The following is a 15,047-nucleotide window of genomic DNA, read 5'->3' on the forward strand; positions in this document are numbered from 1 at the left end:
GAAGGCTACTGTGGGTTTCATTCAGTACCTAATAATTTGTATAGACTGAAGTGCTCTTTATTTAAACTACAGTCATAATTAGGAGGTTGCCAATGTTAAGCAACCATGCAGCCTCAATTTTGAGAAATGCTTATTGTGCTTCATTAAATTTGAAATTAGTACTTAGAAGTTCAGAAATAATCTACGCAAATGTATGTGGCATCAAATGCATATGAATGCTGCATGTGTGCATGTTTCTCTCCATTCATCCTGGTTCACTGAGAGTCTACTCTCTTTGCTATAACAGTAACAAGAATATCTTCAACAAAAGCAAACCATGGAGTCTCATTGATCACAAACAAGAAAATGATCTATTGTATCCAATTAGCAAATATCAATATTAGAAGTGAATGCACTCGGTATTTTAAGATGGGAGATTGCTCCATTGTTTCTTGCCAGCATGGTCACATGTCAGAGAGTTGAGGAACATGCTAGTACAAGGGAAATGAATTTAGAGTGAGTGATATGCCAAAGACTGTTCCTCTTTTACCTTTACATAAGCTTGTGGAGGCAACTGGGTTTTAAGTGATGTGTAATCTAAATAATGACATTGGGGTTGGAATTTGGGGTGTTGTTTTGGCCCACAGGGGCAGGGCCACCTGCTACTTACATTCCAAATATTTTGAAAGTCTTTTCAGCTGACAAGGCTCACTCAATAGAAATTGTACTCTGCAGGCAGCCAGGTCTCTCTATAGCTGCTAAGTAGCAGGGAATTGAACTGGTAACATAGAATATAATGGAAAATAATGGACCACCTTGTGTTCCCATAGTGCTGAGCCTTCTCTGAATCACAGGAGCTCAGGATCCAATGTAACTCATATTGTAGATCTCTTATGGTCATTGCTGGTAAGAGGTCTTAAATGGATTTTGTTTTCTTTGCATTTTTGTTTGTAGTATGGACAATCAAATAGATTCTTATTGTAAATTATGTAAATTTTATCATATAATAGCTTCTGAAATTGAACTTAAGGCTATAGCAAGTTATATTTGTTCACATTCTCAAGATGGTTATGTTTGCCTCCAAATGACAATTGAAAAGTTCATCAAGTTTCCAGGGAAGGAAGACATGCATCTCTTAGTTCACATGACTGGGGTCTGCAGTTAGGTCGGGGGAACTATTTTTAGTTAGTGTGCCAGTTGTTAAGTGACAAGTTTTCATTCCTTTGCCTAACTGATAGACTACATTCTACTCATCCCTTCATTAGAAGTAGCCAAGAAATGTCACTCGGAGTGAAAACAAGTATGAAACAGGCTGGTTGCTTCACTGATGATGTTATGAGCCTTATATTTGTTTTCAATTTCAGTTGTAAGTAATGCCAGGAACAGTGTTCCTGGTGGTTTTCCTGTCATCCTCCTTGTTAAGGCATGTTCCAGCTGAGTCAGTATTTAAACTGGCTGTAGTACTTATCCCGTGTGTTTTTGTTTTTGGCTTTTAGAGGGATGAAGGGTAACAGTTGGCACCTGCTTGTAAACGGCTTTGATATTTGGAGATGAAAGCATTCTGTGCTAGTGCCTGCCTGCAAAATAGCTTTAATGTGTTGTGGCTCCATATTTGGGGTAGTGCTTTAACATGTAGTTGGGATGATAGCTACTTAATCCTTGAGTTGAATTTTATGTATGTAGGATGATGTAGTTTGCCTTCCATGTCTTCATTTTGTTTGTTCTTAACCGGCATTTACTCATACTGTGACCTTATTGATTTTGTATTGTTACATATGGTAGGCATTAAGTGGCTCCAGAGAGAATTCTGTGAGCAGATCCTGTATCAGAGTGTATTGTGTCCCATCAAAGACTTAGTGAAAGGTTCAAGGACCTTATGCAGAAGCCTGTATTTGCTTGCCTGATGGTACCACATTTAAGCCAGTCTTTAAGCAGGACTCTTGCATTGGAATTGTACAGATTCCTGCAGAAAACTATGAGACTTGTTAATGAGAGCTTTGTTGGAAAAGGACATGGATTGCTCTTCAAAAGACACAACATAACTTCAACCTGAAGAGAATAGGTTTTCCTAGGACATCTCTGTCATGTCTAGGTAGTGTGACAACATCAGTAGGACCATTCCAGAACTTGGAATGATCAAGAAAGGATGCTACATAGGATGCTCTTTCAGTTTAACTTGTTGTGTGTTAACTATGTATCCCATGTTACTGCCCTGTTCTGAAACTCAGTAGTAACCTACAGTTCCCTGTCACATATAGAAAAGTAGGTGCCACATTGTCAGGTTGTGTCTCAAAGGTCTACAGAGATGAATACTTCTCATAGAATTTTTATCTACCCTAATTTAGAAAAAAAATGTCATGGATTATCATTACCATATCTACACATGTTCAGAATAGTAATGGGTTTAGATAGACAGAAAATACTTACCTACATCAACTTTTATCCCTGACAATAGTATTTAGGCTGTAGGTACTTATGAGGTTGATGTTGGCTGAGATAAAAGAATGAAGATGGTATGCAAGATTGAGGCCTTCTGAAGAAAATATGACTACTCTTGGTTAAAAGAATCAGTCATCTACCTTCACATGTGAGTAGTCTTATTCTTAATCACGTCCATATTTTCTCTGGTTATTCTCAAAGCATCACATGAGGTCTTGCTTGCTAACTATCCAGGGTTGTAGCAAAGGTTCCTCAAAAGAGAGCTTCTAGCCCAGTTGGAATACTGACATGCTACATGTGAAATAGTCAAAGACATTGAGAAAATGCATAATTGCAAATTCAGTATGTAATCAGAGCATGAGAACATGATAAGCATATGAGGTGATGAGTAATGGGCTTGAGTGAAGGTAGAAATGAGGAAGTAAAGGTCTTATACCAGATGCCCCCTTACCTAAGGGTGATTCATTCAGATTTATGCTAACAGTAAGGAATCACTGTAGGTCTGAAAAACAGAAGTGTCGTGATGACAGTAGTTAACAAGAATGATTATCCAAATAGCATTTTACACAATGGGCTGAAGCATAAAAGAAATAGAAATGAAGCAACAGTGGTAGGTGATACAGACTGTGGTGTAGTGGGATATTCACTCCACCCCCCAATGGGTGTGGTCAGTGCCACAGATGGAGACAAAGTGAATATCCCACTACACTGTGGAGATAATACTAAGAGTACAACATCAACATCTGGTCTAAAATCTTAAGAATTATGCAATGTTTGATAGGAGAGAGATGTTTCTTGCATTTATGATGTGTGTTATGCACATGTAACAACTACAAAGGCCATTTTCTGTGTGAATCACCCACCATGATCAAGTTGTTAAGATGCTATTTAGTTCTATAAAATACTGATATAATTCCTTAGACTGAATTATAGTGGCTTTCATACAGTTATATGCATGCATGTGCAGGTAGTATGGCAGTCTTCCTCTGTGTGTCTTATCAGGCTGATGATCCCTGGAAGGAAGTCTATTATCCGCGAGCTCCTAGAAGTCATGGCTGTTTCTTAACCTTAGTGTTTGGAGCATAATTATTGCATGGATGAATTAATGAGTTAATTCATAAGAATCACTTTGTTTAGAAGCCTAGACATTTTGAGTTTGAAAGAAAACACTAAGATCATTTTGGTTAATCCCACTTTGAAAATGAATAGGTTAAATTCTCTAGGAATAAACTGATCAATCCAAGGTCATCTGCTAGTGAATGACAACCATTTAGGTTTTCCTCTTGACACCTGTTCTTTATAGTCAAATTGTGTGCATACCTGCTTGCTTTCAGATATGTGCATTTGTGTGTCAGAATTGGAGCTTGGTTATGTATAAAACATCAGACTGGTTGATAGTTGTCTTTCCTAGTGATAGGAACTCTGGGATAGTGTCTTTTATTCTGCTGCCAGTAATTCCTATTTTAACTCTTCCTGTGTGGATGGATGAGTCTTTGAATATACATTCTACCTGGAGGCACGTTGGCTTTATCGTTATGCAGAATTTACATTTTCATTTTTGTGTGTTAGGCATAGAAGTAGGAGAAAGTAATTTGTCAATTCATAAAAAAACTTGTAAAATGATGGTCATTTGAATATCTAAAACAGTATTCAATTTAGGAAAATTTTATGGGTCTTTTCATCATTGATCAGTGAACAAAAATTATCATTATTGGAAGTTAGCTATTAAGAAAACAAGCAGTAATTTAAAATCACTTTGCTGTGCATCTGATTTGGGGTTTCACTTTCCATGTTTGAATTACTAAGACGACTTAAGAGTTAACCATTTAAGAAGAGTGAATTACAGTTGTAATGCTTTTCAGTTGGGTGGGATTTGAAAGGTGCAATTGAAAAGATTGTTCATTTTAAAAATAAAAACATTTAGGTCCGAAAATCTCTGTTTAAATCCAGGAGTCTGAAACCTTTTTATAGCTTGTTGTAGTGGCCTGGGGATTTGTGCCACCGGGCAGAGTCTAGTCCTGGATATTTGCATTTATTGGGCTTCTTTCTCTTTAGGTTTTAAGTCTCTTCTAGTGATAAATGTGGTACTGAGAGAACTGCAGTCACTCTTTGAGAGACTAGGGCACAACTCAGTGAACTGTAAAAGTAATACAAAATGACAATTAAAGTAGGGCATTCTCTGTTACCTTGAGGGCCTGACAAAGTAGAAGTATTTGACTTCTGATGTGCCAGACTTATTAACAGAAATATAACATATCACCCACCCTCAGAGTCTCACTCTAAATTTCATTTATCCAGAAGGATGCTGAGGAAAGAATGCGACAAACAAAGTGGGTGCCTAAGCAGGTGAAACATAAAGAAACTACAAAACCCAAGGTGCTGCACAAAAGTAACTATATTGTAGCTCACATAATTTCTGTTTTAGAACCTATACATCTCCATGCTCTCACCTCAGAACTTATTAGCTCATTTTCTGGACTGTGCTCAGGTGTATAATTTTATAGTTTTCAAGAACATAGCAGAGTAATAGCATTGAAGGAAAAATAGCAAAAGGGTCCTAAAAAGCAACAACACTTAGTGTTCCCCTTCAAGTTAAAGCTGTGAGGCACCCAAAATAGTTTTTTGGGGTCATTGAGGGTACAGTTTAATCTTGCACATCTTGGTATTTTATGTTTATATGGACACAGGGCAATTTGGTGATACATTTCAGAAACAAGTATGAAAAGTTGAAATAGTAGGGTAGTTTCAGTTGTTAAAGAAGAAAATTTCTAACCTCTAGACATTTCAGCTAGCTAGAAATATTAATTCTTTAAGGGCTATAGAACAATCAAGTTTTTATTAATTCAAGACAAAGAAGTCTACTCTTGGTGAATTTCTAAGAGAAAAGGGCTTCTAGTCAGAGAAGGAATTTTTGAGTGACATATTTCCCATCAAGACTAGAAATTAAAGTTTGCTCTTGACCCATTTTTAATGTCAAAATTACATTTTCAGAAACAAATGTTGTTCTTGTCTCTTTGCTGTATTTCTATGTTAACCTGGCTGTCTCATTAGAGATAGGGACATTTCCTAGTGAAATTAATGTGACATTTAGAGAAAAAAATTCTCTCTCAAATGTTTCATGTTATTTGCCATTTAGAATACTTAGAGATGGGACTGGAATAATGTCAAGCAAATTTTGATTAAATAAGGCTAACCAGGAGCTAATATATTCACACACAAAAGTAAAACTCTGATATTATTTCTTGAAAAGTATGTTTCTTCTGTGGTTCTTTATCCAACATTGAGATGACCCTGGCTGATAAACTTCCAGAAGTTCTATCATATGATCAGTGGAGAGCATAATATGATAATCAGCTTCTATGAACAAATGTGGGACATTTGGCCAAAGCCTGTAGCTAGTTCTTTGTTTATGACATTTGGACTTTCCCATGGAGGTGCCTTCGATTTATCAGGGAAACATTAAAAATATTATGAATTCCAGGCCAATTTTCTTAGCATCTTTGGTACATGATACTTTAAAAAAATTCCTAAGAGAGACTCATGGATTGCCCTAGGAAGGGGAATTAGATCCAATCTATCTAGGTAAACTGGCTGTGGGAGCATGGTAGAGGGGAAGGTGTAGGGGATGAGAACATGAGGGAATGGGATGATAGAGCTAAGGGAGGGATAGAGTGGGAGAGCAATGAAAGAGGTATCTTGATAGAGGGAGCTATTATGGGGTTAGGGAGAAACCTGGTGCTAGTGACATTCCCAGGAATCCACAAGGATGGCTCCCAGCTAAGACTCCTAGCAGTAGTGGAAAGGATGCATGGACTGGCCTTTCCCTTTAATCAGATTAGTGAGTACCCCAACAATTCTTATGGAGTCTTCATCCAGTAACTGAAAGAACTAGATGCAAAGATCCACAATCAAGGACCAGGTTGAGCTCTGGGAACCCAGTGGAAGAGAGGGATGAGGGAATATATAAGAAAGGAGGTCAAGATTCCAAAGGGGAAATCTACAGAGACAGATGAACATGGAAACTCGTGAACACTGTACCAACAGCTGTGGAGACTCCAGGGGACCGAGCTAGGTTCTCCATATGTGGGAGACAGCTGTGAAGCTTGGACTATATATGGGATCCATGACAGTGGGACCAGGATCTATCCCTGGTGTATGAACTAGCTTTTTGGAGCCCATCCCCTATGGTAAGACATCATGCTTAGCCTTAGTGCAGTGGGGAGCCGCTTGGTAGTGCCTCAACTTAATGTACCAGACTTTGTTGACTTCCCATAGGAGGCCTTGCCCTTTGGGAGGAGTGGATGGGGGGGTGGGCATGGAGGGAGGCAAGAGGTGAGGAGGGGTGGGATGGAGAACTGTGGTTGGGATGCAAAATGAAATAAAAAAAATTCTGAGATGATTCTGATATATACTTAGGGCTGAGAAACACTCATTTAAGATGTGCAAGCTGTTCCAGTTCATTAAGAAAAGATGATTTCTTTCTCAGGGTGCTCTAAGTATCACTCTTAACTCCACTAGATGAGGGAAAATTGATTCTTTCAGTGCACAAGAATTGGATTGAGTACACACCTGGACCCAGTATGAGACAAAGCTTTTTGTACAGATGCATGTATTTGTGTTAGGCTTGCATGTGTGTATAGGCCCGAGGTTGATGTCAGGTATCTTCTTCAGTCATTCTCTATCTTATACATTGTGCCATGCTCCTCACTGTCCCTGGAACTCATGGTTTCAGCTGGTATGGCTAGTTAGCATGATCTGGGTATTCTGTGTTTCCGCCTCCCAAAGGATTACAGGTAGGCTGCCATGTACACTTGGCTTTTATGTAGGCCCAGGACATGCAGAGTCCAGTCTTCATGCCTATATAGTAAATAATTTACTTGCTAAGACATCTCCACAGTCTGAGCTAGGATTCTTGATATTCATAAATGTAGATCCATAATATAACAGGTCTTCATGGCTAGTTAACTCAGTTGTTCTGAATGTAGTACTGAAGCCAGTAGTGGATTCTGTTCTCATGTGAATGATTCTGTTTCATAGAATTGTTTCTGTAATTGCAACCAAGCTACTTCTTTATGGACTGAAACTGTAAAGGTAAAAGACAATGGATGAGGTGGAATAGCTCCATTCATTCTCAGAAATTTGGTTCTAGAATCTGTTTTACTAGGATGCAGCATGGCCCATCTGCTGCTTTGGATAATGGAACATTCACATTTGGAGTTCAGGATTCACAAGACTGGGGACTTTACTCATCAAGTTTAAATAAGAGGGAAGATAGAGGAAGACGATAAAGTTAAATATTTTTCTACCTTGAATGTCATATCATGCCTTTTGCATCTGTCAATGGTTAGCCAATCTGTGAACTTCGGTGAGTGGGGAGAATTGTTACAGTATTATAACCAGGACTTTCTGGACTTTACTACTAACTCATTGACTGTGAGTGGGATACCCCATGGTAAGATAGATTATTCCCTTAGGAATCAAAAATTAGAGATAACATGAGAGATAACATTTGCATGATTAATTATTCCTCTCTACTCAGACATGTGGTTCTTGCATGGTACATGGATATTACATCATCTCAAGTCACAGAGATTTTATGCCTTCACCTGTGCACACATGTAAATTTTTTGTTGGAAAGTATGTTTTCTTAACATGATGGAAACTTAGTATGTTGCTCCTGATTTTTCTGCAAGACTAGTCAATACCTTCTACTTTTTTTCTAATGCTTTTCTGCCACTTTACATGTAAAGATTCAGTAAGTTTGGACTTGTTTCTTTACAAGAATGAAGTGCATCTCTGGTTCTACTTACGATGTCAAACTCCATAGAAAGCAGTTTTGGTGTGGAATCTCATTGTGAGCCTTGATAAATGACATTGAATTTCTCTTTTGAATTCTTGTTTCTATGGTTTATACTTCACATAGGAGGAAACTAAGGCACAGAAAAATTAAGTAATTTAACAAAGATCTTACTATGAAACAAGGAAGCATAATGCTGAGTGCCCAGTCAATTCCCTATTTTGACAGGGTAGCATGAGCTTATGGAGATGATAACTTCTTGTTAAATTGAGTATTGCAGCCAGATGGTGGTGTTGAACACCTTTAATCCCAGCACTTGGGAAGCATAAGCAGGAGTATCTCTGTGAGTTCAAAGCCAGACTGGTCTACAGAGTGAGTTCCTGGACAGGCTCCAAAGCTACAGAGACACCCTGTCTTGAAAGTCCAAATAAATGAGTATTACACTGAATATAGTAAAACAACCCACACTCATCACCATTTTGCCGATTGTTTTGGTAAAATTAATTGCATCAAGTGTTTCTTCTGAATAACATATACGGCAAATACTAAGGTCATATTTTTTAAGACAGTCTCTCCACTTTTGTCAAAATCTCAGCATTCACTTGCTAATCAATGAATTAGAAATGGACTGACCATTTTTGTTTTTATTCTTGCAAACTATTTCTTCCAACAAACTATTTCTTCCAATATCATCAGAAGATACTTGTGTTAACACTGAAGGGTATCTAAACATTTAGACAGACACAGTGTAGGTAGGTATTACACAGGCTGTCTTCAAGTGAGGGCCAAGTAGGGAACAAGGACATGTGTGTGTAACTACTGGACATCGGTGGGTTTTTGTTTCCTTCCTCGATCTCTCTCCTTTTTTCCGTCCCAACTATTTAGTGCCAACTTCCTACCTACTCTACTCTATAGATATCTAGGGCCCCCTTACCCTGACTGTTGGCTGTTTAGTGTCCATGTGGTAGCTGGATCTGCTGTTACCTGCCTCATTTTTCTCCTCTACCAAACTGTGAATCTTTGAATGTAAGGCCTGCATCTAACAGCCTAGTTCAGTCAGTGTCAGGCAGGTAGTCACCTGAAAAGAATCTGCTATTTTGTTCACTAGACAGCTATTGTATTTCCATTTCCAGGCATTTTCAGTTGAAGTGATTGCAGAAGGCCTCTAAAGAATGGTAGGAATACCTGAATGGCAGGATGAAGGAAGAGATGTGTTTGGGCATTTAGAGTTCATACAAAGATTCGAAATGCATTGTGCTTTTAACATTGGGTGTAAGATCAAGTTTTCTAGGACACTGACTTTGGTATAGATGCTTCCTTGGCTTCTACCCATTTTAAGACTGCCCCCTTCAATCTGTCCAGACTCCCAGTGCTCAAAAGCTGTTTTCCCATCTCTTTCATCTTTCAGGTACCCTGCACTTGCTTTTGTAAAGCCCTTGTTCCAGCCAGCTACTGTAACCAGATTACACAGTAGAATTTTAATGATAGGAGCTGAGACAGATATTTGCTTGCAAACTTCATGTTTCACATGAAAGGCTTTGGTACCCCCTGTGGACTGCCCTTTACCCTGTTTTGGGCATAATACTTGTTTTTCCTTTATATCTGTGATAAAATGAAAGCTATCCTGTGTAACTGATGCTGAGCAAATGTCTTAAAACAAAGGGAAGTGCAGTATTTAAATCCACAGTGGGGGATTACCTTGCTGCATTTCCATATCTTTGGAATAAATATTTTAACATGTTAATTATCTACTTCTAATAAAAATACCTTTGAACTTATAGTCAATTTGATGGGCATAAAATGGTCTTCACTGGGGAATGGGGAGCAATTAGTTTCTGCAACGATTGTGAGTCATGCTGTCTCTTGTCTCTAAGTGGTTACATGGTCAATAGCCAGCCATATTCTAGAGAATGTTTGTATCAAGTCCACCCTGGTCTGCAGGAGTAAGATGCTGCCTTTGGCGGGCACTTGGGGGCTCCAAAGAAGGCATTTATCAAACTGATGTCCCATTACTGCTTTGCATAGTAAAATAATCCTTTTATGTAGAACATTTGGACTCTTACTATGAATCATCTTTTAATCTTTTTCTTCTTATTGCAGACTGAAAACTATTCCTTTGACTCTAACTACGTGAATAGCCGTGCCCATTTAATCAAAAGGTATGTTGGTTTGTTTTCACATTCCTATTACTTAGCTTGATTTAACATAAAAACACAAACCATTAATTTTTAAGAATTGTGGCCCTTTAGATGTTATGGTGAAACTGTGGCCCTTTAGATGTTATGATGAAAGCCTATGTGCTTATGGTAGGAAGTGTAGGAAATGTAGAGAAAATATAAAAATTAAGGATCACTGTTAATTACCTCGTACAAAGAGAACCACTTTTGGCCTTTCATCATATTTATTCCCATCAAAACATATGCAAAATTAAAAATGAAATTGGGATGACCTAAAATATTTTACTGGTGATTTGAGGATAAATATTAGAAAAGTTAGAAATCTTTCAAAATCATACTGTTATCCAATTTTTTGTTGCTACCCAGATTAAATCATATTAGGCCTCAACTTTTGTTCTCTTGTGGAGTTTGTAGTGTTATGTTCTGAGATTGTTACTATTTTGACAGTTCTGAAATTTTAAAGATGTTTAAATGACAGATGAAATATCTTTTTATAATACTTCCTAGATGAGAGAAGAAAAGAAAATTTTCCAATTTAATATCTGTCAAGGAATTTTGAAGTGTTTTTGTTGATATCTGAAATTTGTATGATTGTTGGTTACAACTTAGGTGTATTTTGAGTACAAAGCAGAGGTGAATATTGACAATATTCCACCTGGTATGCTGGGCCCTAAATTCTTGCAATTGGGAGGAAGATGAGATTAGGTAGAATGAAGCAAAGGAGAGAACTTTGTGAGTAAAAGTTCCCAGAAGTTGACCGTTCAGATGATGCCTTTATTGCTGTTTCATGTAAATATCCTCTTGAATGGTCCAGTTGTTATTCTGCAGTTAAAATTAAACACTAAGTGTGTTTGTTAAAATAATAATAATAAAGCAGAAGAGCAAACAGGATTTATTAGAACTGCAGTGGAAAATATCTGAAAATTCTATTATTTTGCTTGCATAATCATATAAATTTATATCACTGTAAAAGTGTGATTCAAAGTGAAGGCAAAATCATTGCTTGTTGTACAAGAATCTTGAATTCACATCTAGCTTAATTTATGATGTTTTAGTAACCCCAAATCTATGGTATATTTATCTGTATTGGTTTGGGATAGCCTATGACCTTAAGTGATGATCATTAGTCATCTTAAAATGGCAGTCATAGCATAATTTAGAAAATTTTGGAATTGTTGGGAAGAATCCTTTGAAATCTAAGTAATTTATTTTAGGAAGAAAGGAAAAGCCTTTTTATATATACTGATTAGAGGGGCTTTGCAGGAAAATACTGCTTTGTTTCCTGCTTCAGGACTGTTATTTTCAAAGCTTCTTTTTGAACTGGTAAAAACAGTGGTTTCCTTGATCCTTACAGGTCTCTGGAGCTATCTCATTCTGAGTACCTAGAAATTCTCTGACTATGTTAAACTGATAACATGAGCCTGATTTTTATAGCCTAGTAGAAGGCTAAGACTCCTGGGGACCAGCACAACTATCCAACATACAAGGCAGACTTATGAGATAAAGACTTATGTTAAAGCATTTAGCTTTGGGGATACATGTATTTCCATGATAGCTTTGAGACTTACTGGAAACCTCTGATTTTGATTAATTACATTACACATGTATTTTTTTATACATACATGCGCACAAAAGCTACATCCTGGATTGAGTGAGCTCTTGGAGGAAATATCTCTAGATGTGGCCTGAAATCAAAGATAACAGTTTGTTTACCAGGGACCACCTAATTAAGAGGAAACATTTGAAAGCTTGGGAACACATACAATTTTATCAGGTCTTAGAATTTATGGGGCCAGCTGCATTTATGTCTAAATGCCAATGTCTTATAAAGATACAGGATATTTTGTGTGCTATCCTTTTCAAGAGAATAACCACTACAAGTATAAAACAGGTAGAAATTGCAGTGGTAACTAATATAACATTGATCCCAAGGGATAAAGCTGTGGGAAGAGTGATCAACTGGCTTGCCAAGTTGTTCAACAGATTTATATATTTTCCTGAAGACCCATATTTGAAAAAAGGTCATAGACAGGAAATTCTGAATCTTGTTATCAGTTTTAATTATATTAGTAAATCTGAATTTTTTAAATGTCAGGCAAAGTTTAGCCTAACTCTTAGAATTTGATTCCTATACATTTTTTTATCATCTTATGTTCAATTTCTAGTCACCCAAGAACACTTCTTAGAATGTTGTTTTGGGCTTTCTTGGCCAGACTCTTGCACACAGACACTTTTTATTCTTTCACATGTGTCTACATTTGGTAGTTGAGCACTGGCCATGTCTGGTCAGGACTTCTATATGAAATGTAAAAAGATGGGGGAAAGATGCATTTCATTTTTCTGAACAAAAAAGTTGAAAATACTATTGAAAATACTCATTAAGAGAAACATGGGAGAAGTAATAATGACTTCTGGTAAGTTGAGGGTTTCATAGGACAGTCAACACCTTAAACTCCATCTTCTATTGTCTGATTTTCTATTATTGGCATCCATAAGGGGTAATCTTAACAGAAACCCAAAGGTGAACAAGGTTTCATAGACATGAATCAAAATTGAAAAGCATGAGGTGTGGATCTGGAAGGGACAAAGAAGTTCTATGATTCTCCATCATTTTCTGTATGGAAGAATTCCAACATTATATCTCTAGTTTAATATTTTTCTATAACATTATACGCAACCAGAAGGTGGTTTCTGAGAGAATCCCAGCTTAGCACAGCAAGTGAGGTTCAGGGTTTTTCTTCTTCCCACTATGTTTGTATCCTTGTTATCTTCTCAAAGGAAGGAAGGCCAGCAGTGCTACTTTGCCATGGCTGCAGCATTCTTTCCTCAAGCCTGCTCTCTGCACTGCTGGCTAATATCTACTCCTGTAGTGCTTTTGGAGCCATATCAAGCAGAACATGAGGCTGCAGCTCAAAGAAAACACAATAGTGATTGAGCAGCAACACATAAGAAGCAGTTTATAAAGGAAATGAAACCTGGCTTCTAAGCTATGCATGGTGATTTTCTTTACTGCCAAAACTATCCCAGAGTTCTGTAGCATCTGGTATGTGCCATGTATATAGCAAATATTTGGTACACATTTTTCAGATAAATAAGAAAAATGAGTAGAAGGAAACATTATCATTTTCCTATTAAAATGAAGCAGCAGTAAACTTTCTTTTAAAACAGCAATTTATAAACAATAGTGTGCATCGGTAAAGGCAGTCTTTCATGCCATCCTTAGAGAAGCTTTGATTTTAACAGGTTCCAAAGTGATTAATGATAAGGTGGTCCAGAAAACACTCTAGATTACACTTCCTTAAAGCCAGTTACACTACTCTTTTGAATTTCTCTTCCTAATTGCAAATAGCATTCCCTAGGTATGTGGGATAAACTATTGGAATCTGTATACTTTCAGATTATTCTCTTTTGTAAAAGTAATGTTTTAAAGGACACACATAGGTTAGTATTAATATAATGTTCTTTCAGTAAGCATATGTAGATGAACTCTTGTGTATAGAAACCTGTTCTATGTGTTTTAAAATGAACTTGTATCTGTATTGTCCACCAGTGCAGTAATAGAAGTATTTGCATTTACAATATGATTGGAAACAGGTGCCTCTAATTTATTGTCCCACAAAAGTTGTTTTACAAGTCTCTAATCTCCCAAGAGGCACACAGGTAATAAAGCAAGTGAAATCAGCATTTTTTTATGCTTGGCATAAATTGTTGTTTTGGGTGAGTAGCCATTTATTTACTAGGCTGTTTTACTGTTTGAAGCATGTTGCTCACTGCTTCTTAAACTGCCTTACACAAATCCATTCATTAAGCCACTAAATGTTCTTACAAGATCATACTAAGAGGAACTTAGTTTGTCAGATCAGCAAACTGATCTTTAAATGAATTGACTATCCCAAGGTTTGAGAAGGTAGTGGCTATCTATACCTTTGATTTTTCTCCTATTGCTTACACCAGCAGTTCCTTAAATCCTAGTAGCTAGTCCTTCAGTTTTAATATTTTATGTCTTTTTTGAGTATTAATTAATTAATTGATTGATTGATTTTACATGTGTCTTCCCATCCCCTCCCCCTATCTCCAATCTACTCTCCACCCACTCCTCTTCCATTCAGAAAGCAGCAGGCCTCCCAGGGGAGTCAACAAAGCATGCATATTGAGTTGAGGCAGGACCAAGCTCCTCCCCCTGCATTAATGCTGGGCAAGGCATTCAAGCTTAGGGAACAGGTTCCAAAGAGCCAACTCATCTTGTTCCTACTGCTAAGCGTCCCACAAAAGAACAAGCTACACTACTGTCACCCAGATGAAGAGGGCCTAGGTTGGTCTCCTGCAGGCTCCCTAGCTGTAGGTCCAGAGTCTTTGGGTTTCCACAAGCTCAGGTCAGCTGTTGTTGTGGGATTTCCATCATGATCCTGACCCCCTTGCTCATATAATCCCCCTCCTCCTCAACTGGACTCCCAGGGCTTGGTCCAGTGCTTGGCTGTGTGTCTCTGCTTGTGCTTTTATCAGTTACTGGATGAAGGCTCTATGATGATGTCTTTTTGTAAAAGCAGAAACAAAGAAACAAACAAAAAGCAGAAGCCCAGAGGTAGATTGCAGCATTCTGATGCATATAAAGTGGATGACCAAAATTTTAAGAGGCAGATCTAAAACCAATTAAG

The 15,047-nt window shown here is 37.5% G+C and overlaps 1 protein-coding gene across 3 annotated transcripts in view; it reads left to right on the forward strand.

Moving 5' to 3' along the window:
* The window catches only part of Pcdh19 (protocadherin 19), a 104,359-nt gene that overhangs the window by 46,322 nt on the left and 42,990 nt on the right, over positions 1 to 15,047 (forward strand). For all 3 annotated transcript variants that reach the window (XM_051178828.1, XM_051178829.1, XM_051178830.1), the window contains one exon: positions 10,316 to 10,374. In XM_051178828.1, coding sequence (XP_051034785.1) covers positions 10,316 to 10,374 — 59 coding nt within the window. The remainder of the gene's footprint in view (positions 1 to 10,315; positions 10,375 to 15,047) is intronic.

The sequence above is a fragment of the Phodopus roborovskii genome, unplaced genomic scaffold, assembly GCF_943737965.1.
Source record: "Phodopus roborovskii unplaced genomic scaffold, PHOROB, whole genome shotgun sequence".
Lineage (NCBI taxonomy): Eukaryota > Metazoa > Chordata > Mammalia > Rodentia > Cricetidae > Phodopus > Phodopus roborovskii.